Raw genomic sequence first — 25,095 nt, forward strand, 5'->3', positions numbered from 1 at the left:
TTATTTGTAGTGAAGTGTCTTGAATGGTATTTTTACACCACTTGTGTTGACATAGACATAATACGTTTGAAGGTTTTTGACAAAAACTAAATCACAACGTCTGAGACATGTATGTTTCAAAATAAAATTGTTTGCTTTTCTAGATTTGCTTGGAAGACAATATTTCCAAAGTACATAAATCATGTTTATGTACTACTCATATGTTTGACATTTTGGGGATTTAAAGTTATATGTATGGGCTATATGCCAAGTGAAAGGGGGCGCCACGACATGGAGGAATTATTTCTAGTGAGGTTGCCAACAATGAGTATGTATGCACCTCAGAAATTACTTAGCTGCATTCCTGGTCATAGAGATCTGTATTTTTTAAAAATATATTAAAATGTTGTGATAGAATTCCCATAAATGCATGCATTAAAAATGTGATTTTTGGCAATATGAGGTGAAAGAGATGTTTCTCAAAGACACAGGTTTAAAACTTGATATGTATATACAATACTGTTAAAGTCATAGACATTTTGGCGATTACTGTCAGAAATGCTACATTTTATGTTTTAGGGTATCAAATGAAGAGAACAAATCAAAAAATATGTTTGGCATGATGGTGATTAAAATTTATAGCTATATGTTTAATGTATTTGATATATGTGTTTTAAAAAAGGATTCAAATTGTGCTACAGGGTTTAATTGATGAAATTTCCATGAATACGTGCCATAAAATTTGATTCCTGGCATCATGAGATAAAGACATGTAATACGCAGAGATATGTGTGTGAATATTGTTATAGTCACTCATTTTGCATTATGGGGTGTCACATATAGAACTCAAATCAAAAAATATGTTTGGCATGACAGACCTAAGCATATAGAAGTCTCAGAAAGAAAACACATAAGATCAAAAATCATATTCAGCATTATAGATTAAGATTTCAAAACATCCGTTTTGCTAATATAGCACCATGAACATCATGTGATTTCCATTTTACATCAATGTAAAGTCTGCTGGAGACTGTACATATTCCTATTTCTTGACTCCTAATTAGACTGATAGGATATTCCCTAATAGGTGCGTTTTAAATGCTTCCTGTAGCAGAGCCTGAGCTCCCCGCTAGCCACCCACACCTCATCATTTTACCATTGATATTCCGCGGATACACCACTGCATCTCCAAAGCAAGCAGCAGCAGGAGGATCATTGCTTTGTGCTGATGAAATGCAAATGGCACCCATCCCTTCATTTAAATACCCATCCGTCAGTCCGTCCGCATCTCCCATGTCCAATCAAGGAGGTGTGTTGTGTGAATTCCCTGCGATGGTGGCTGCTATTTTGAGGATGATTCCGGGTCGATTGGATTACTGTTTTCAGGGAGGTTGTGGTTAATTTTTTTTCCTCTCCCTCTCTCTCTCTATCTCTTTTTCTCCCACCCCTGTGCGTATAGATTACAGTTTGTAGAGATATTATTGAGGACAAAGTGAGGCTCCCTGAACACACGCAAGACACTGAGTGGTGGCACCTTTCGTTGAACTAGAGGAAGAAGGTTGATGATGAAAAATGAAAAAAAAATGGACATTTTGCTAGCTTATCTCATATCGCTGCAGATAGCACAGTGGGACTTTGCTGGTGCTGTTAGGAGCCCAAAAAATGGCATGACTGACCAACAGATGAACATAGGATAATTCATTAGATTTATTTGGACGCATATATATTTGGCATTTCTTGACTTTAATATAAATATTATGTTGGTAAAATTACTCCTCAAAAAAACTAATGTCAGTAGCGATAGTTAGCGAGTCTATCGCTGGCGATATATATATATATATATATATTTGTCCTCCAAATGAAGCCGGTCCGTCGTCCGGAGTGGAAGGTTGGGAGATAATCACAAACATTCTGGAGCGAGTTCTTCATAACCTGATCGGTGTGATAAATAGGCCAGGCAGAAAAGCGTGGGAGTCAGTTTTCTGTACAGAAACAGTCAGCATACTGAATAAGAGGGAGAGAGAGATCAGCAAATTTTTTCCTTCTGTATTGTTCTTTTCCTCATCCTCATCTGCCCACTCTGTCCTCTGTTCTGCCGAGTGTGTTGAAAGAGGTTTTGTTGCTCTACAATCAGCACGATCAGCAGGACAGCAGAGGTAGAGATTTTTTTAAGCATTTTTTTCTCTCCATTTGCCTAAATGATCATGAGTTAATAGAAGATGCAAATGCTACACAAACCTTCAAAATAAATGAAATCAGAGAAGAACGAATGTGACAAAATACCCACATCCTGAGAGTATTTGGTGAATTTCTTGAATTTTACTGATATTTGTTTTCTGTTCCCAAGACATCAGATCTAATCCAAAAAGGAAGTGAAATTACTGTCATCTCTGTTTTTCTTTCAAGAAGCAAAATTATGGCTTTGATTCTACATGTTTTGTGACAGACTAATGTTGTTTTCACACCTGATAGTCCGGTAGACACTGTTCAACTGGGGACCAAAATTGCAACATTTATTACATTTTCAGCTGGTACTTTCATTCTGAATTGTGTCAAATGATTCAAACAAGTTAAAAAACCTGTTCCCCTCCTCAACTGTGGTGGCACTGCACCAAGAATTACTGAAGGAAGTGACATAAAAACCTCATAAGAAGACACTGAGTCCAACTTACTTATTCACAAATTTGAATACTGTCAGACCTTAGCGGTTTAGGATTTCTGCTTTGTCTTTGGTAAAAAGGCCACAAGCTATTTCTCTGACTGGCGCTAAACTCCTGTGCTTGTTTTGGTTGTATTTACCCAGAATACTCTGCGATACAGTCCACTTTCTACATCTGGAGTAGTCTCTGCTCCGCTTGCGTCCACACATGCATTCACCAGAGTTCACTTCACCCGAACCAAGCCCTAAGTTCTTAAGCAGATCTGAGTTTGCTTTTTTGTGAAAATAATAATAACGCATGAAGAATTTTATTGAACTTCAAAATTTCTGCTGTATTTTGTCAGTCTGTCACATAAAATTCCAATAAACAGCACCATGGTTTGTTGTATTAATGTTACAAAGTGTGAAAAAATTCAAAGAGCATGAATATTTTTGCTTCTATTTATATCCTATTTTTGACATTAGTACTGTATTCTGCTGGGATATTTTTGGAAATTTCTGCTTTAATTTCTTTACAAGTTAATCTTTTGAATTGTGGAGCACAAGTGTGTAAACAGGAGTTTAAAAAAAGAGTAAAAGCAGAGAAGTGATACAAGAAGTGATACTAAATAAATCAGTTTTTTTTTTCTTTTTTCTGAAGCCATGGGCAAATTACAGCTGTCCATAAAGAAAAGTACTTGATCAAATAAAATTTATACTAAGACATTTGTAGCATATAATTTGTTTAAWTTTTTTTTGCATAAACTGTCACACTGACTAGCACAGTGTTGTCTTTCATCAACAAATATGTGGTTAAACATGTTAGCCGTGATGCAGAGGAAGTAGATGTGATGAATAGCGCTACAGAGTAACACCCAAACTCCCAGTGGACAGATTCAGAACATGTGAATATTTATGTTTTGTGTTTCTGTACTCAATATCACATTTTATTTTATTTCTGGTGCCTCCTAGGGCCTTGGGAGGTTTTTACTCTTGTTTTTTTCTTAATGCTACTTTTTTGTTSATAAAATCAGGAATACTTTAATTTTGTTTGTTTACAAAATCTTTCTAATGCGTTTAACTTTCCAAGTAAAGTTTGCAAAAATCTCATTAAATTTTGAATGTTTCTAGCTTATGACGTCACATTTCTTTAGGAYCAAGAGCCTGTGTCTGGGGGAAAGGGATCATTTGATAATTACCATGGAGGTCTAGTGTATGTCAAGGTTACTATACTTAATTAAAATTAACCAGATAATAGAAACTGAAATTGAGAAAACATTTTCATTAATACAAATAAATCTGGTAATTACAATTGTTAAATTAGAGGAATAAAATGTTAAACTTCTTTGCTCCTTATTTTCCTCTATTTTCCCGAATTCAGAGTTCTGCATGTACAACAGTGGAAACTTCAGACATATCTAGGGTATACAATTAAATGCATAGAAAAACAGATCAACATCACACCCAAACCATCAAGAAGTCCAAACCATAAATCAGACATTAATTACCTGAGAAAAGTAGAAAAATGAACAAAATAAGAAAAATAAGAGAAAAAGCAAAGGCGCCTTTGTGAACTGCTCGTGGCTTGCTGCTATAAAATGGGGATATTTTATTTGAGAAGTGTGTTCCTCATTTTAATATATGCTTTGAAGGTGTGTCCTCTCTTTCTACACCTCTAAGCAGTTTCAAATTACCTAGATGGGATGGTCTAAATGATTTTGTCACCTATTCAAAACCAAAGATGAAGAGAGAGAAAGAGCAAAGGTCCAGAGTGAGTAAAGTCAGAGAGAGCAAAGGTCATCCTCAAACAGGATTTTCTCATGTCGGTTACATCTGGAATCTCTCCTGTTCCTCCCGTTCTAAACATGTGAATAAAGACCCTAGTTGTCAGAAAGAGATTTATTTTTCACCTAGACCTTGTTTTGTTTTTCTCCAGGTTTTAAGCGTCTTCCTTACCCCTAGAAAACCACTAAAGAATTTGACTGTGAACAGACAGAACTTGTCTTTTCCATCCTGTTTTTATCTGAACTGCCTAGCATYTGTTTCTTTTTCTGAGCGATTCATTAAAAACACAGATTCCTGCATTAAACCTAAAGTAACATATAGGTAATTTGGAACCCAATGTTCTCATTTTAAAATGTTGATGATTTTATATAATATTGTTACCCAAGTAACTAATAAAAACTATCTACTCCATTGTAAAAACAAAGTAGAGCTAACTGAATTAGACAAACATAAAGTCACAACAAAATAAAATTAAACTGTAATTMAAAACCCCAAACTATTTTGACCCTRGTGCATGCGACAGAAACTAAGAGATAAAACAGAAAGTTTGTTTCCTTACATCGATGCATTCMCCTATTGGAGCATCGGTGCAGGATAGCACTTTCATTGGCTAACCTTCCTGTAAAATTCTGGGTGAGTGGCTCACCTTGCYGCAGAGATTAATGAGACTTATTGGTTTAGTAAAGGTTGAATAAAAGATGAGGACAAACTAGAAGCACGGCCAAAATGCTGGGCAGAATGTGGGGCCATTGCCAGCACAGATTGACACAGAGCTTTTTGGCATCCACTAGCTGAAAACAGGCCAAAGTTGTWCTCTATATAAGATGAACTGACCAAAATGCGAATGAGGTTAAAACACTTGAAAATGACTTAAGGATGGCACACATGACTCCCAGCAATACATTGTGATTTTGCATCCCATGATGTCAAAGTAAAATTCCCAGGAGGAGATGTTGGATCATGTCATGTATATCTTTGAGGAGGATTACAGTTAGCAGTAGTATCTTAAAAGAGAAATAAAGTGTATAACGTAGTGAATGTAAAGCCGATTTTTTCATGCATATTTGAAAAATTGTTTAATCTCTCGTGGCAACCATTCAGCTGTACAAACCGCCTGGGTGGACTTAGCTATGCCTCCAAGGACAAAGCTCCTCCTCTGAGGTGCCGTTCCCAAGCTTCCATCTCACAGAGGAGCCCTCCCCTGCGACTACCCCACTCAGCTCCTKCAGACTAATASAGGATAGGTTAATAGAGGAGCCATGTTGTGATGACTTCCTGAAGGTGGGGTTTCAGAAAGAGCAGGAGTTTTTAAAGAAACAGAGGCCCAATTTYAAGGCATTAAATTACTAAGTCATATTTCTTTTAAGTCACATTTAATATATGCAGTATTTTCGCAACAGCTGAAGGTAACGATTATTTGATTGTGCTATGAAATGGCACTACATGCCTGAAAAATACATAATACGACCCCTTTAAGTTCTGACTACAGCATAATGTGATMTCTAGTGACGTCATGCTGCTTCCAATATTTTGGGAYGTAAAAAAATTCAATGACACAAGTCTCAGAATAAAAAAACAAAAAAACAAAAAAAAAAACAGCACATAGTCAACACTACTATGGAATTTACATAAGTTACCTTCAGACCACCCCAAAATGACCCAAAATGAACACATCCTAATCTCATGCTACACCACACAGAAGATCTGATGAAGTCACTCACCTCAACATGGTGAATCCCTGGATCAGCTCCAGCTGACAGCGCAGTCCACTTYATGTTTAGTCCTGCTTCAAATGAAATTAATTATGTTAATATTTATAATTATTAGACCACCCACAAACCATTTAACTTTCATCCCAATGGAAATAAAAGTTCACCCAGGTAGGTAACATGTAATTTGGCTAAAAAGGCTGATACCAATTCATCCTCCAAGGTCTGGTGCAATACATTTTAACAGGCTACGTTGTTTCAGCTCACCCTTGTCTTCACCTCACTGGTCAAAGCAATAAACAGAAGTGGGATTGAAGAAGTTMAAATTTTAAGCAAAAGTGACTAAAGTCACTAGGATTAGAAAAGAGTACATCAAAGGGACATCCTAGACTGCATTCAAGAAAATTTAATGAACCAGAATGCTGCTGCATTTTTTTTTTAGAAAGATTCATATACATATGAGAGAGAACATGTAGATGGTATGAAGAAGCCAAAGGGAGAAGAAACATGACATCTATAAGATTCTCCTACACTTACTTAAGTAGTGGAAGGTAAGGTTTAATGTTACAAAAAGCAGATCCATTTTTGTCAGGTATGTGCACTTGTATTTTTGAAAATGAGAATTTGTTCTTAATCAACTTACCTGGATAAATAAAATATAAAGAAAAATATTCAGCTCCTTCAAGCAAATTCCAACAATAAATGGTAAATCTGCAAGTCCAGCTGCAACCAAATTGACGCAATGTTTCTCATGTGTTCGCATCAATGTGTGTCGATTTCAACACTTTGGATGAAGCATGTTGGGGCCTTTATCAAATTATGAAAAATTGTCTGTCAGTGAAGCACATTACATCACAGTCCCACACCCTTCCTTGTCCAGCTACACATCCAAACCTCTCTACAGAAATTCCAGTCAGTGCACCACAAATATCACTGCTATTAGTCATGCTTTCTTTTTATTATATCCCTTTGTGTTATTATGATCTTGGGACAATCTTGTCGACTCCCACTGCTGAATAATTTCTAAAATACAGGTATCTATGGTGTCCATTATTAATAATACAGTGCGCTGTTTTTGGACATCTATGTTCTTCTGTGCATGAGGGTCACTTTGGGGTCCTAAACCTTTCCCACAAATGTCTGATTGCAAAATTAAGCATCAAGACCTGCTGTGTAAACACAGGCTAAGACGACAGAGAACCTCTGGAAGACAGACCACTGCTTCTTAAAGACACCTTCCATCCAATGAAGATTCAGTTATTGTGGAAAGAAAAATGAGCAAATATTTTTGACTCAAAAACTAGTAAAGACATATTCCAAAAATACTCGGAGTTCTGAATATAAATTGTATCTTTTAGCCTCCACTTCTCAACTATACTGTATTTTACGTTGGTCTATCAAAATCCTAATGTAATACACTGAAGTCTATGGTTATAACATAAACATGTGAAATGAGTGGTTTGGCATGTGTTTGGATGTCAATCACATGCCAACTCACCAAAGTGAACTAATATCAGACAACCTTTCCATGTGAACAACTGACCATACATGAACTTTGGTATGAAAAGAAACACCAGCCCTGAACTACGTATGCTTAAAAGTAAAGAAACAAACTGAACTCTACTGTGAAGTTGAAAATGCTGAAAAACAAAACGTTGACTCACTCTGAGGCATTAAAAAAATCTACAGCTCCCTGCAAATGGGTGACTTCTTTCCCCAGTCTCCCGTCTCCCCCATTTATTTCTCACCTCAATGGGAATGTGAATAATGGGGTCAATTTGCTCTCAGAGCCCAGACTGAACAGCATCAATTAGGCGCCACCTCTCAGACGTAAAGAGCAAATATAGGGCTGGATTTCCCAAAAGCACCTTGACTCTGTGAAGAACCTTGCTGCTGCCACCTCTGCTCTGGTTTTGATTAATTCAGGAGAAAATGCTCCTGGGGAAAGCTCTGGAGCTTTCGGTTAAACTTAAACCAAGCTGGACAGAGATTCATTTAACCCTGAAATCTTTGAGGAACCTAAAAAAAATAACAAAAAGGGGGGAAGGAGGGGTTGAACTTTTTAATCTTGACAGACTCTAAGAGATATTTTTTTACCACCTTCCATGTTTTCTAATGGTTTTCTTTTGTTGCTCGGGCAGATTTGAGGAACCATAGCAAAGCTCAGTGAGAGGCCAACCACTGCAGCTTGATGGCTCCCGTTCTCCCTCCTCCTCTCCGTCAGCTCACACATCCATCCTTAACGTCTGACCCTGTCTGCTGCAATATTAAACAGAACTAAGCAGGACATGGGCTAAGGCACAAGAGAGTCTCTGTATCTTGGGAGAATCGACCTGTCAGTGGCTGTTCGCTCGCTCTTTGTGCTTCTCTGTGTGTATGTGTGCTTAAAAAAGTTTAAATATGGAAATAGCGCTGGCAAAGGAATGGTGCAAAAGAACAAAAAGACAACCTGAATGTTTGATGCCTGTCTGGGATTTTGTAGGTGTTTATTTTCAGTTTAGTTAATAATTTTTTCTGTCTATTCATTTTCTGTGGCCACTTTGTGTGGTTTTGAATCACTGGGGCAGAAGAGGCTTGAGCTTATCCCACCAGTCAGCTGGTAAAAAGTGGGATTTGCCCCAGAGAGGTCGCCAGTCCATCACAGAGAGAGATGTTAAAGCTGCTGTCACAGTAGCTGCGTTTTCTTCAATCATATAATTGTACAAATTGAAATTACAAAAATTAATGTGTTCCATGAAAATACGGCAATTTCAAAAGCACTAAAAAAGGTTTTTTGATAAAACCTTTTCGAGCTACGAGAGGTGGTATTTCAACCATATCAGAATAGACGTATTTTGCAAAACTGCAATGGAAATACTTATTTTCTATCACACAAGTCACAACATGATCAACAGCTGGATGTTACTACTTGCGAAAATGTCTAAAAAGACGACACAAAAACTTAGGAGAATGATGTTTTTTTTTTTCTTTTTGGACAATGTGTGGCCAGCTCAAACCAGAGCTCTCGCAGCATCACACAGCTCATAAAAGGTTTGTGTCTTTCCAATGTGTTGATTCCGTAGCTCTTCTGTAAAATTGCTGAATACAGTTTTCCCAAAATGCTACATACGTAGCTGCTTCCAAGTAAAATGGGCTTGTCACTCCAAAGCCTGAATAAAACACCGACATCTCCTCTGATGGATGGTAGATGACGAACGCTAGCGCCTTGGCTGAATTATGAACATATCTTATGTAACTGTTGACATATTCTGCTGCTATGATTTTTAATGTCTTGTCGCATGATCAAGCTTATTCACGTCTGATTTTAATGTAATTTTTTATTTAATGGGAACCCCCCCAGTTGCGAAATTATGTTTTTTTGACATTAGCAGAACATAGACAAAGACGTGTGCAAATGTGTAACGAAAGCACAGCTAAGCCCCTTTCGCACTACACAGTTGGACCCGGGTCAACCCAGATTGGCCTGCCTTCCGGGCCGACCGTTTTTGCATTAGCACTTCCAGCCTGGCTCCCTGGAACCCAGAGAGCTGCGGTTCCAATCGGGCCGGCCACACCGGGCCGGTTTGGAGCTAGCTGTTGATTGGTTCATTGGCTGTGGGGGCGGGACAAAGACCAGATTTGTGAATCAGAAGAGCACTAGACTTTCTCGATGGCTGTCATTTCAATATGCTGCATCAATAAATTCCCATCATAATCTATTCTTACCCTACACTGCGATCTGGCGTCGTTCCAGCCGGGAAATCCCGCCTGCTGTAGCGGTAGTTCAGCTGGCCGCGAGTCCAGCTCAGAGACGACATTCAGATGAGATTTTATTTTATTTTTTTCGTTAAATGTAAAGCTGATGTAAATATTTCCCTCAGCTTCCACGCTCATGAGTGCATACAGAAAAAGCGGGACGGGAGACCTAGGAAGTTYTGTGGTTGCTGTGGAGATCGCTTCGGTAGCTTTAGCAAAGGGTCGATATACGTGACGTATCCTGCTCAATGCAAAACGACCAGGGCCATAGCACCAATGGGACCGAGTCAAACCGAGCCGGGCCGGGCCGGGCCAGGCCAGGCCGGGCCAGGCCAGGCCGGATCYTGCAGTGCGAAAAGTTCTCTACTGTTTCCTGTGAGGACATTGGTGTATCTCGGAGAGCGTTTTACGGGGTCTAAACATTAAGAAATATTGTGTTTTTTGGTGGAACATGAAGTTCTGTTTCTTTGTGAAATGTACGTCACTTATGATAGAAACCTGTGCATTGGGGTTGAGGGGTTTTATAACATTAAAGTTAAGTCTTTGTGTCTTTTCCCATTCTTAATAAAAAGTGTATGGGTGCTGCTAAGAGATAGTCGGAAAACAAGATTACAATGGTGTGAAATGACTTTGATGAAACTGAGCAGTTTTATGGGTAAGTGTTAAACTCAGCTGTTTAAAGTTGATAAATGTTGTAAGCTTGCTGATCCAAGGTGTCCAGAAAGCTCATCAAAATGGCAAAATAATTTAAGTTATTGATTACTTATTGTTTAGAGCAGGGGTCACCAACTCCAGTCCTCATGGGCTACCATCCTGCAACTTTTAGATTCACTTCTGCTCCAAAATGTCTGAATTTCCTCACCAGCATTCATACCTGTCTGCAATAGGCTGGAAATGAGCAGTTTATTTGATCCAGGTGTGTTTGAGCAGACACATCTAAAAGTTGCAGGATGGTAGCCCTCAAGGACTGGAGTTGGTGACCCCTGGTTTAGAGGCTTCAGTAGCGGAATTGCTACACTATTCATATAAGGTGTGGAAATGATCTTGCTTTCTAACTTAACTTAAATTTTAGGAATAGTCTTTAAATGTATTTAGCTTAAGGTGTATTCTTAATTTCAGTTTCAAACACATCTTTTCCATCTTGGATGAACAGATAAATGCAAGTATGAATGGATGAGCAAAAGCCACAAAAGGAGATTACTAATATTTGACATGCAAGCTGTTCACTTATGTTTATCTCTACAAACGGTTTTGTCTATCCATGGTTGCAAATAATCTAAACATTTTAGTTAACATAAAAAATAACTTGGGTATCATAATTAAAGAGGCAATAAATAACTTTTATAAACGTTTATAAAAATGTTGTTTTTACATATTTGTTAAAGCAGTCACCATATCCTGACAGGAGGGTATGAGACAAGTAATCTGTTGCCTTCCCCTTGTGGTCCTACTGCCATCCACATTAATGAACCTGTCCCGGTCAGAAACAACCAATCAGAGCCAGGGGGAGGGTCTTTGCAGGTTATTAATGTGTTGCAGCTTTGCTAATGGTGGATAAAAAACCTAATGTTACAGGAGAACTGTCAATTTCTTGAAGAGATGTTGAAGGAAACAACATTAAAGCCTCTGAAAAAGACACTGAGTGCAACTTCCTTACTCACAAAATGTAAACAAAAATGGAGTGGCATCAGATTTTAGTGGTTGTGGGATTTCTCTTTTGTGGCTGGAAAAAAAAGACAAACCATTTTTCCCTCCAGTGCCGGACTTGTGAGTTTGTTTTGCTTGTATTTACCCAGAATGCCCGGCATTACTGTCTTCTTCCGGTCCACTTGGCATTCACATATACATTCGAACCACAGAAGAGTTGACTTTAACTGAACCAAGACCTAGATTTTTAAGCGGATCAGACTTCTGTTTTTTTGGAAAACAAACTTTTTCGATTGTACGTCACCAAATCAATCAGACTTTCTAGGCAAACAGATTGGAGTTTGATTAAACACATCTAAACAGTGCTAGTGTAAATCACCTTAAAACAAGAATTCTTACAGTTTTTATGTGTTCCATCAAAAGGTTGCAATAAAAGACAATCAGGTAAACTCCAACACACACTCACTGCTGCTTTTGAGTCAATCAACATCTAGCCAAGTTCATTGTTTAGTTGCGCTCTTTTAAAGGAAGTCAAGGAAATGAAGAGCACAATAATCTTGCAGAGTGCATTGTGTAGATGGTAAAAACCAGATAGGAATGGGTTAAACAAAGGAAAATATATTCCATGGATGCAGACATTATATACCCCTTAGTAAGTAGGTGCATTCAGACGTCTGTCCATGTGAGTTAGCACATAAACGGGGCTTTATTTGAATTAGGAGGAAAATGTAAACTTGACGAGGTCAAGATTAAATTATTAATGAGGACTCCTTCTGAAACTTGTATGTTTTTCCCTCTATATAAAGCGTTAAACTGCACACAAGCATTCTAATTTTGCCAGACGGACGTGTATTTCTCTCTTGCTCCCTAGCAGCTCCTGTTAAATCAATGCTGCAGCAGTGGTCGGGCAGAAATGCAGAGCGATGCAGAGGGAAGAGTTTCCCCGGGGGACATCCCCGCCTCCTGCTCTCTCTGAGATTTCTGGCTGCTTTTCTCAACCAAACGTACATGTTTTAATTATCAGGCAGTTAATAAATAATTCCAAAGTCACTTGGGTGCTTCTAAAAATATCCCCACAGCTAAATAATGGATTCTTTTGACCCCTCTCTTCATTGTCACTTAGTCTGAATGTGTGTGTCTGTGGCCCGAGTGAGAGACAAAAGGAAAAATATGAGAAAAAACGGAAATGATTTCTTCTACAGTTCCTCATCCTTGTTCTGTCATAGACTTTATACATACGTTTGTTTTTATCTCATAATCCCAAACTTATCCATGTTTCCTATTTTTAAATATAAATACAAAGTTTTGATGGTGATATTCTTATGAAGGATTTTGATACAGACTCAACCAAAAATATTATGAACTAAAGTGTACAAAAAGAACTAATGTGGCAGAGCTAGTCCAACATTGTGCAGCCGCAAGCAGAAGCGTCACAAAAGAAATTTTGTCAGATGAAGATGTTACACATGGATGCAATAAACAGGAAGTAGAGGATGCAAACCACCATGGATCACTGCTGCAGCACTGATTTAACAGCTCTCAGAGCTGGAAGTTTGGACTTGGACTTTTTTCAGAGCTTTGCAAAATTGTTGAAAATGAATACAATTTTCACTCATTAGTAAATGGAAGCATCCTAACAAAATTTGTCCCCTGTAAGCAACTTCCTTCTTATTCAGTTGATGGAAGAGATATAAGGGAGGTAAGTGCAAAACCAATATTCCATTTGGTAAACTGTCTGCAGTTTCCACACATCAAGACTTCATCATTATTTCTGGACAATCATCAACATTTATTTAATAAATATCAAAATGTCAAAAACACACAACACATTTACACTTAGAGGAAGGAGGACAGAAAGGCTGTAACGACGTATCAAAATAGGCAGAAATCAGTGCCAAGTGAGCCGGTGAACCGTGGCAGCGAAGCATCTTGTAAAGAGCGCCGTCAGCAATTTACGGTCTCCAAAGAATCCCCCTTCTTCCCTCCATCATCACAATACACACAATCACACTACACCGTAATAAAAGATCAACATATTAGCAAGGAGGGCGTCCATTAGCTGGATGGCGAACATTGAACCGAGGTCCAGACACAGAGGCAAATAGAAAGGATAGATAGCTTTACGACTTTATGGCGATCTCTTAATGCACTTGTGTTCACACCTTTGTACTCCAGAGATCTGTGTTGGACTTCGAACTCAACAAGAAGCTTCTAAAGTAGGACAAAACGTAAAAAGGAAATTAGCGTAAAGGATTTTTGATAGTTTTACAGCTTAATTTTTTTTGCCATATATGTGTAATGAATCTGGCAACTCACTTTTTTTTTTACAAGCAAAATGTATGTTTATGCCAACCTGCATCTCCAAGAATATATCTTACTTAGAAGACATTAAACTTGTCACTAGTGAGCTGGGGGCGTGGCCAGTACCAGTTTATTTGGATTTAAAGTGACAGTGGTCCTACAACAGCTCATTCAGTTTGGACTCATAACAGGCAGAACTGATCAGACTTCGACCTCATTATCTAAGAAGGATTTTGTTAGAAAAAATGTAATTAGCAGGTTTTGTATAGGCCATTGACCTATCCTAACCTGTTTAAGGGCACATAATGGGTCACTTTTAACAAATATCATCCTGTAAACAAAATTACCTTTATCTTTTAAAAATCAGCAAAATTTAAAAGTAGTTTTTAAATTATTTCAAGCTTTTTAACAGCATTTTCTGTTTAAGTTCTTTTCTGCGACAGTCATTGCAAGTCATTTCTCTTTGTCTCGTCTGACACAGTGAACATGTTAGGTATAACAGTAATGTAGGCTGAAGCTGGCCCGCCTTGGATGACATTACAGCAAACATGGAGTCAAGATGCTGAGAAGAAGTAGTGTGTAACCCTCCTTCACGCTCACACTCACACACACAGGACACTCGCTGTATTTTTAGAAGTGTTGCATAATATTTGTGACGTTTTGTTTTAAGAAAAAAAAATGTGTGAAGACATTTAGATGAAACAGTCTGGCAAAAAGTTTTATGTAACCAGTCTATTAATATCATTGAGATGTCATAAATAAATTAACTCGGTCATTTAGCTTAGCGGGACACCAAGCTTTCCGACTGTTTTCTTTTTTTTTGGTTTAGGAAGATGACTGGAAAGAATGAGAAAGAAAGAAGTCATAACGGAGCTAAATTCTCTAAATACACACTTGTTTTTTTTTGGCCCTTTTATTCTTCAGCTCTTCTTTCCTCGCTGTCTTTCAATCCACCTTTTGTGTTCAGTCCTCTGCTTGCGGCCTTTGAAGTTCCTTCCTCCAAGTTCAGGATGCAGTATCTTGAGTAGCAGGAGGAGGGGGAAACCCCCTTCCAGCTTCAAAGGTTTTTTTTCTTGGGTTGAGGGAAAGTGAAGGTTATTTTTAGACCTGTGATGCCCACTTGAATATTTTGAGGTGGAGAAAAAAGACAGAAAGCACAAGAGAGACTGTATCAGATGGCCGTTCTCAAAACCAAACCAGCAAGATTTTATAACCCCATCATGCTATAGACAGAGTTATGAATTTGAACACCATGGCTCATCTCAAATATCACAGCAGTGACCCAATATTATTATTTAGTTTTGCTTTACACAACCCAAATGCTAAAGTATTTCAAAAAGTGAAACCACTTTAAAGTGATGACTCTCATTTTGCAGTACTGTCATAAATTCACAGCAAATCACATTTACAGTAAGGATGCATTCACACCAGCCCTGCCTGGTCCAATTTCATCAAAGGACAGTTTTGTCTGGAAAGTCTGGTTCGTTTGGGGAGGTGTGAATAGATAATTGGACTCTGATGAGGACCAAAAAAGCAACGCATTAGTAGAAGAAATGACATGTAGTCTTTACCAATGGCAAAAATGAAATATTACAACCACCAAAATTTGACATAACTCATTCTTGCTTACATTTTGTAAAGGAGGAAGTTGCCCTCAGTGTCTTCGTCAGAAGTTTTTGTGTTGATTCCTTCAGCAGTTTTTGGTGCAATGACACCACAGGCCTGGAGGGGAAAAAGTTTTTCCAAAGGGTTTGGTTGGTTTGACACAGGGCAGTGTGAAAGAGAACCACAGCAGCTGAAAATGTAACAAATGTTGCAAGTTTGGTCCCCAATGGAACCACGTCTACCAGACTACCAGACAGTTTAAGTCTCAGGGTGTAAAAACACCCTGAGACTTAAACTGTTGTAAAGCTAATCTTTTAATCTCAACTTTGTGCTCTTGACAAGAAACAAGGATACTAAGCTCTAACTGGGTCTTTTTCACCCAACTCTGAGTGCATACAAGACAAAATGGTATTTAAAATATTTTGAAAGTGCTGTCAGTGTTTTGACAGTCAAGGCACTCATAAGCACAGTCTAGCCATTGGTAGGGCTTATGGTGAGGGAGCGGGAGTGCGTGAAGTAGGCCGTTGTACTGTCATTTCTGAAAATCAATTGTACAACACTGCGCATATAGCAGAGGTTTTAAAAATAACCACATTGGAAAATCTTTTTGTAAACCTATTTATCTCTCAAAAAAAAACAGACATACAAAAGCAGCAGAAGATCTTTACGTTATGATATAATGTTTCTACCTCATCAAAAACATATCTGGGGTGTTGCTTTGATTCTTTCATGCATGTTTGAGAAATCCTTTAATCTCCATGGGAACCATTCAGCTGTGCAAAACAAATGGGTGGACCTAGCTCTGCCTTCGAGATTCAGCTCCTCCTCAGAGCTGCAGTTTCCAAGCTTCCGTCTCACAGAGCAGCCCTCCCCTGTGACTGCCCCACTCAGCTCCTTCAGACTAGCCAACAGCAATAAGCAAACACCTGATGAAACTACGCATCTGCTGAGCTCATTATAGGAGATACTTCTCAGTGAAATGCTGGTAAAAACGTTGTTAAAAGGTAAATAGAGGAGCCATGTTGTGACGACTTCCTGAAGATGGAATGTCAGAAAGAGCAAGAGTTTTTAAAGACACGGAGGCCCAATTTCAAGGCATTAAATTACAAAGTCAAATTTCTTTTAAGTCAAACTTGATATAAAGCATTTTATAAAGCACCTGACGGTAACATAGTTACTTGATCGTGCTATAAAATGGCATTATGTGCCTGGAAAACACATCATACTTCCCCTTTCAAATCAGTTTTTGCTGTAATATGTGTTCTGTGTTTAGATCTTTGCAAAACAACAATACTCAAATCCATTTTAGAGTAAGTCTAATGTAATAAAATGAAAAATAAATAGTTGTGTGAATACCTTCTGGTGGTGCTGTAGTTATGATGGTCAGTGTGAACATTCTGTGTGTTGCCGTTTTAACGTAATGTAACTGTAATTACTTTAGATTTGAGTATTAGTGCAGACAGAGAGACCCTGAACTTCCACAGATATCTCCCTGCTCTCTCAGTGTAATTTGCGCTCATGAACACATGTAATTGCAGCTTCTACAGCTTGGACTAATTGAACGCCATAAATAACTGCTACCACAATGGGAAATAACCGGTAAATGAGTTGCCATCAGGCTGAAACATTTAAACCACCAACCCTGTTTTTGTGCGTGCATGCGTGTGTATGTGTGTGTGTGATTTTCGAACACTAGAAACTTTGGATGAGCTTGACACCAGGAGGAGGCACATCCATCAAAAATCCATAAAACATGTTACCTGATGCTCATTACCGCGCTAATGATTTTATCTTCACCCATCATGGCTAATATCCCGCATAAAGGTCATAAAAAGGAGCTAATAACATGATGATTTCCCATGGTAACGGCTTCCTTTGCTCTCCCTCTCTCTCATTACTTACTGTATTATCGTCGTTATATTCTCTCATTACAATCATATTGTCAGAGCGGCAGGCGCAGTTCGAAAYGGTGTGCATCCCAGCCTAAAATAGGACTCCTTGTGTTTGCATGTTTACACAGAGAGGTGGTGACTAATCTCATATCCTCCTTTATCTGTTGCCATGAGTTCGCCGCCCACAATTTTCTCATAATGGCTTGCCAGTATGTTAAAAAAAATAAAATAAAATAACAGGTTCAGTGGAGTGGGAATCACCAATATAAGATAGTAGAGGCGTATGATTAATCAACTTCACTTTTATAGCCAGAATTCCCACATATATATATATATCCTATATATAGGATATACAGACAGGTTTGAAGATACAATCACAATAGAACAAATATCTGAATTAATGTCCCTCAGGAAACAGCGCTTCAACCACTTGCTTTCTGTAGACATCAAGAAGTTTCTGACATAATTCTGGGTGAATACCTGCACTCTCTTCTGATCAAAAATAGTAGAGCTGGTTTAACTCGCTTGGTTTCATTCCATAGACTGCACTGCTAAGAGTTGTCCACAAATTTTAAGTTGAAATCTGAACCATATGAGAAGCTTTACCCATTCCAAGACTATCGTTACCTGCATTTCTATTTCCCACATAATTGTGCAAATTAGAATTTCAAAAAAAAAATTGCTTAATAGAAACATGCCAATATCTGTATTTTGCATAACTGAGAAGGAAACACTTTTTTCGCATCACACGAGTCARATGATCAATAACAGAGTTCTACTCCTGATGGAAAAGATGAAAGCAGTGGTTGGAGGATTATGGTGCGGCATGTTTTTTAATGGCTCATCACGTGAATAAGAGTAGTCACATGATTTTAATTGTGTTTCTTATTTAATGGAAACACTGCAATTGCAAAACTGCATTTTTTTGGACTTTCACAATGTTTGTGTCCAGAATATGTGGGGTCTGCAGAGATGTTACCTCCCCTTTCTTTGACCCTACCATTGAATAGAGGAAAGATCCTCTCTGCAGACCTGACTGTTGGTTACAGTCTTTTCCTGTCCTGTTTGAGGATGAACCAAACCACACCTTGATGGTCAAACAAAACACGTTTTGAATAATGGAAGACCAGCAGCTCCTGTGCTGATGGACACAGCAAAGGACCAGCAGCCCTCAAACTGTACATCTTGAGTACAACACAGGTTGTACTCCCCGAGTTATCACAGGAAGTCCAGTCTCTGCTGGGCCTTCTTCTGAACACTGTCTATGTGTGAGGAGAAGACCATCTGGGAACCYGAAGTGACCCACTGTGGACATAGTGTAGTTGAGGATGATGAGGGCAGGTAGTGTTGTCTGGAGGACTACCATCATCTCTACCTGCTGATGTTGCTAAAAAAATAAGATATTGGAACAAAGTTCTGTTCAACGCATTTATGTCTTTGGGTGACCTTGCGGTGCATTTAAATTATCTAGGAAACCAGAGCTCTGGGCTAGCTAGATCTAGGCATCATCACCAAGTTAACTAGTCCAGTTATACAGCATTGATCAATTTTGTTTTGGTGCTAGGCACAACTAATCAACAAACATAGGATACTGTCCTTCGAATTTCACATATTCCACCAATAAGGGACATTCTCACAAATTAAGGTTGTACAATGTGTGGCATGGGGTTAAAATAATAACAACATAATGACTACAAATAAATTAGTGTGGTAAAAACCAGCTCCTTGTTCTATGCTGTGCCTCATCTGGAGGGTCTGGACTCTCGGCTATTAAGAAAAGATTCCTTCCTGGGGATGTGGACTTTGTTGAGGTTTGAAATTTTACCAAATCGCCAACGTTTGCCTGTGATGTATGCAACATGCCAGTTCGATGAAATTGCTTGTGCTGTAAACAACCATCCTCCACTGTGAAGAGAGAAGTGCTGATATGAACAAGATGGCTGTTATTGTTGATTCAATATTTGGAAGTGTTGCCGACATGGACTGGATGTTTTTGTTCACTTCCTCCACTGCAATTGCTAAAACTACAAGAAGAATACTATTCGAAACAGCTAAGCTCTACACGTCAACCGTTACATAGAAGGGAAGCATTAAACCACTGACTTGGCTAAATTTGAGTTACTTTTTGTGTGCATCACAAAAGGTACTGCCTGTGGGAAAACACTTGACTGCTCTGAAAGGAACATCTACTGTGTATGTTCCATCTCTCTGTGTACCCACTGCTTTACTTACAGCCCCCCTAAGGCACACAGCGATGACTGCTAGTTAAACAGTGTTGGTGAGGACAGAATAAGGCAATAAGGCAAAATCAGCTCCCTTGGTGATGCACACTTTGATGAATGAGCAGGTGCAAAGTATGGATTGCCCTCTCTGTTGTAGCGTTGAAAATGCATACATTCATTTCCCTGAAGGCCTAAACAGTGTGTGCTGTCAACACTTTGATTCTGCATGTGATCTATTTCTCTGTTTTTCACCCTGTAAGACTTCTTGCATCATTCCTTTGCTTTTTCCTGCTGACCTGTGTGCTGCCTCCCACTAGCCAATGGTTATAATGGGTATACGTTCAGAAATATGTGTTAATAGAGCCTTGCAAGCTAATGCTACAAAGGGCTTCATTTGCCCTTTGTAGCATTACAAAGGGCAGTTCTTTTCAGTATTGCAAGGACTGAAAAGAACTGCACATTTATTGCAACTATACATGAAGAAGATGCACTCTTGAATCAGTAGCTGCAATTCCATCAACCATATAATTGTGCAAATTTTACAAAAATAAATTTGCTTATTGGAAGCATACCAATTCAGAAAAAAAACAGTTTTTGATTAAATAAAAATTGCGATAGGATGAGGTTGTTTTGCGGCCGTATCAAACTACTGTAAATGCATTTCACAAAACTGCAATGGCAAAAAATGTTTTGTATCACTCGACTCAAATAACCAATGGCCAGATGTTACCACTGGCAAAAACACTGAAGAAGACAACAGGAAGTAGTATGGTGGTTTTTCTTACATTTTGTTGGACAATGTCCTGCTGGCTCCACCAGAGCTCTCACAGCATCACACGGTTCATAAAACGTTGTGTGGTATTCCAGTGAGTTTATTCCATAGCACTTCTGTAAAACTGGTAACTACAATTTCCCCAAAACACATAGCTGCTCCAAAGAATAAAGGACTTGTCACTCCAAAGTCTGAATAAGACACCGACGTTTCCTCTGATGGATGGTAGATGATGAACGCTAGTGACATGGCTGGATAATAAATATGTCTCATATGGTTTTTTACATCCATCGCTGCCATGATTTTTAATGACTTATCGCGTGATCAAGCTTAACGTGTGATTTTAATTTGAGGTCTTATTTAATGGAAATTAAATAATTTTGGAAATTGTGTTTTTTTCAACATTAGCAGAAAATAGACAAAAATGTGTGCACAATTGTAATCCTTGTTCCCACTTTGACGTAGGACATGTTCTCTCCCATTTCCCTGCTCAGGAGTGTGCCTGGTGCTGGGTTGCATGATCTTCCCTGACGGCTGGGATGCGGAAGTGATCCGGGATATGTGTGGGGAGCATTCAGGGAAATACTCTCTGGGTGACTGCTCAGTACGCTGGGCCTACATGCTGGCCATCATGGGCATCCTGGACGCCCTCATCCTCTCCTTCCTGGCCTTCGTCCTGGGAAACCGGCAGACAGACTTCTATCTGGATGATCTGCAGACAGACAACAAAGGTGAGTAAAGGTAGACTCAAACATAAGAATTCAGTTTCAGAATTTCTGTCTTGATAAATCCAATGACACCAGGATCCCATTAAAACTTTTAAATCCTCTCCTTTAGGCTGGTTTTAAATTGCTTTGCTGGAATTTTACTTGGATTTCAGATAGAATCTAATCTTATTTAAAGTTATACACATTACCTAATTCAATATATCCTTCTTGCATTTGACGATTTAAAGATAACTAACTTACAGTGTAATTTATACATTTAGTAACCAATTTCATAAGGTAAAGTGCTTTTAAATCTGCACTCCTAGTGTTTTAGGTTAAAAAATTATATCCTTTATTTGAAAGTAGCTGAAAACGTAAAATTTTCCAACTTTTCTAATTTATTGATCCTAAACTGAACCCATTACCATTACCAGGAGTGAGATTTGCTTGGTTTAGAATGAATACACTTCAATCTGGCCTCTGTATATCCAGCCAAATTGCTTTCAGTGCTGAATCTAAGAGTGAGGGAGAGTCCTCTGGGAGCTTTCTGACAGTTTGCATGATATTGCATCAGGGCAGGCCAACCACATTGTTCTATGCTCTAAGAAGAAAGGGGAAGAGGAGGAAAGGAAGAGCGCTGGTGGAAGGGCACAGGCAGGAGATATTATTTTTGAACAATAAAAGTCTTCTTATATAAGGATTTTGTGTTTGATCTGACTCCAAAACCCCAAAGTGCATCATCACAAAACAAAGATCAGCGTTTAAAAAAAAAGGGGGAGAGGGTGGATGGGGAGAGAAAAAAAATCCTTGACATGAAACATAGTAATTGGTGAGAGGAAAGCAAAACAGTAAAAAAAGAGAGAAGGAGGGAGAGGAAGAATCAGAGTATAGTGACATAAGATGTCTCGGTTTTTCTGACGATCTATCTTCATGATGGTTTCCATGGTAACTGAGATATTCCAGAGCGTGGGCGTGTCTTTCTGTTCTTATCTGATTAACCTCACTGACGATTTCTATGAGTTTACACATAAAACGCCCACCAATCCCAGCACTATATCAACTGCATATGGTTTGTTCACCAATTTCCTCCATGTTCAAACAATAAATAACTGAAGCTTAGACAAGAAGTCATGTTTCTATTTTAGCAGAAATAAATCAGATAAATTCAGATTGCTTATAAATGCCTTTCAGGCATGGACGGTTCTAGACGGGGGCCACCAGGGTGCCAGTGCCCCTGTACTAAAAAGATAATACTATAATGATGATATGACCTGGCGCAGAAACCGTAACATATTTGTCCCTTAGACCAATTTAATTTCTTACCTTCACAGTTTTACTTTAATAATAAATTAAAAATTAATATGTTGAACCTCCAGCTGTACTGAGAGATTGAGACAGCTTTCATTAGAAGTCTCTTTGGAGTCGCAAGTGGTTCTTTGGTTCAATTAATATATTAAACAATCAAATATTTTCCTTCTTTTTTGTTGAATTTAATTCCTCACGTAAATTTGGTCAAAACCGCAACAGCTTTCAAATATAAAAGATTAAACACAGTCCACGACTTGTGCCATTCTAGAAACTGTGTTTGATTAGCACAAAACACAGTTTGTGCTAACCAAGTTTTAGATTAAATTTAGTGCTTCTGGGTTATTTCATACTATGGGATTGGGTTCTGGATTTGAGCTAGCATAGTAAATTAGATTTTCAAAACACAATTGACTAAAAATCTAAAATAAGCTTCTTTGACTTGTGATAAATGTTTTCTGAGAGTCATTTTGCATTTAAATGAGAATACAAAAAACAAATCGGAAAACATAATATAAACAACTAAATTTGGATACTAAAATCACTATCCTTGACTCAAAAAAGGAAACAACTTTTTGTTGCAATAAATCTTATACTGAATTTAATTTTCTTACATATGGTCTCTTATTTTTCCAACTCTTGTCCCAATCCAATAAACAATCCCAAAACAAGAGTCAGAACAGGCAGTTTGCTTATAACTGCAAAATAAATGAAGCACACAAATATAGTTTAACACACAATGTGAAGAGACAAAATATAGCTTGTTACCATTTTCTTGCTGAAACTGTGAATGTTGAATGTAGCTGGTGCTAGCCACAACTTAGCTTTGATTAGGCTAATGCTATTTCCTGCTAAAATAGAAAAAAATACATCTCTACTTACAATCAAAGTCAGCAGTTAAATTGACATTATTAGAATTTAATCAGACCTTCAGTTCAGAGACGTCTGATCAGCTTGTTATGGCTTTCAAAATGACCGTCTCTGTGGACTGATGATGACCCTTTACGTCTCTTTTCTTACCCAAAAAATACGTCCGGCCCAATGTTTGTTTACAACTACCCAATATTTGGGTTGAATTAATAATTTAGCAATTCTTGTTTTTCATTTCCCATTGAAATGTAAAGTATAATACAATCTATGATAAAGCAGCTCTTGAAATACTTGAAACAGACTATTTAATTTAATTGTAGGTAATTCACAGAATATTTCCATGTGAAAGCATATGTACACACGGGTCAAATAAAGTCTCAAATTAAAGCAGTTTTTCTCCCCAGTCAGAGGATGACCTAAATGCTTTACACATACTTGTGTAAGTAAATTTGTGTTTTTGAAAAACTGTGCAATTCCTTCTCATTGTGTGTTGCAGTATGTAAGCTAGTTTTTCCTTCTCTCTTTGCAGATTTTGCTGTTTCGAGGGTAAGTTGATCTGCAATACATATTTTATGTGAGAAGATTGAAGAATATGCTTGAAATAAAACAAGTCTGTGGATATGGGATAACCTTGTATGTCGACAGTACATAGATCAGTGGTCCCCAAACTACGGCCCGCGGGCCGGATCCGGCCCGCCTCCACATTTGGTCCGGCCCCCTGAACAATATCAGAGAGCATTTAGATGTTTTTTCATATACCGTATTTTCCGCACTATAAGCCGTTACTTTTTTCCTAAACTTTGAACCATGTGGCTTATAGCCCAGTGCAGCTTATATATGGAATTTTCTTCAACCACTAGGGGGCTATTTAGCAGGAAGTGAATCATTGGAAACCAAAATTGGAAATACAAGAAGAAAGCGCCCATTAAAACGGAATTAGATTTTCATAGGGAATTGAAATTTGAGAATGTTGTTGATCAGTTACTAAATAGCATTGAGGGGAAAAAGAAGATTTTTCAGTTTTTTTTAATAATACTTGGATCATTATGAGAATATAGATATTGAGGTATAGATATTAGGATCCAGTAGATGGCAGTAGTGCAACGATAATGGATGCAAGCTGTCGTTGAAATCTAAAGAAGAAGAAGAAGGTGCCTATTTTCATTTAGCACATGCTAGTAGCAGACCCGAAGGATCAGCACTTTTACTGTTACAGTTACCGTTCGGAAACTAATCAGTTCAGTTAAATCTAAACTTGGCAACTTTTCTTGTTCAACCGTAATAAATGTGATATTCAATTGACCTGTTATGACTCAAATGCTGCTGCTGCACCGTTGTGGAAAACCTGGAGTGGCAGAGATATCTGCGGCTTATAGCCCGGTGCAACTTATAGTCCAGAAAATACAGTATTTATTTCATAAATAGTGATATTTCCTGGATTTTTTCTGTGAAGAACCCAGAGAATGTTATTCGATTGTCCTTTCTGGAAAACAATAATTTTTTACATTTAGGCACTCCTGCAAACGTCACACTTATTCTGTTACAAACTGACTCCGGCCCCCCACCAGAGAAAGAAAAAGTTATGTGGCCCTCACAGGAAAAAGTTTGGGGACTTCTGACATAGAGGGTTTTGGTTTTTGGTCCTGCTTCCCTCTGCGACGGCCCAAAGTAACTCAAGCACAATAGATAAAATAAGAATCTGCTTATCCATCTCACTTGATCATACTATTACTTCTGGACCTCAGTTTCCACTCAGGTCCATCCAGCCTGGAAACCTCTTCCCACAGGTTCAGAATGACCTGAAAAAGAAGGAAAGTGTGCTGGAAGTTTCTTGTGGCCAAGTGAAAGTCTTTCTAATTGCTCAGAGACAAGCACCTTTCATGCCTAGAGTTTTTCCTATGCTACCACCTGGTGTCTGTCTGTTGCGT

At 38.3% G+C, this 25,095-nt stretch overlaps 1 protein-coding gene across 1 annotated transcript in view; it reads left to right on the forward strand.

The window, feature by feature from the left end:
* lhfpl4a (LHFPL tetraspan subfamily member 4a) overlaps positions 1-25,095 on the forward strand; it is a 35,744-nt gene that overhangs the window by 1,730 nt on the left and 8,919 nt on the right. The window contains exons 2-3 of the mRNA XM_008412762.2: positions 20,780-21,016; positions 23,697-23,713. Coding sequence (XP_008410984.1) covers positions 20,780-21,016; positions 23,697-23,713 — 254 coding nt within the window. The remainder of the gene's footprint in view (positions 1-20,779; positions 21,017-23,696; positions 23,714-25,095) is intronic.

The sequence above is a fragment of the Poecilia reticulata genome, linkage group LG7 (genome assembly GCF_000633615.1).
Source record: "Poecilia reticulata strain Guanapo linkage group LG7, Guppy_female_1.0+MT, whole genome shotgun sequence".
Lineage (NCBI taxonomy): Eukaryota > Metazoa > Chordata > Actinopteri > Cyprinodontiformes > Poeciliidae > Poecilia > Poecilia reticulata.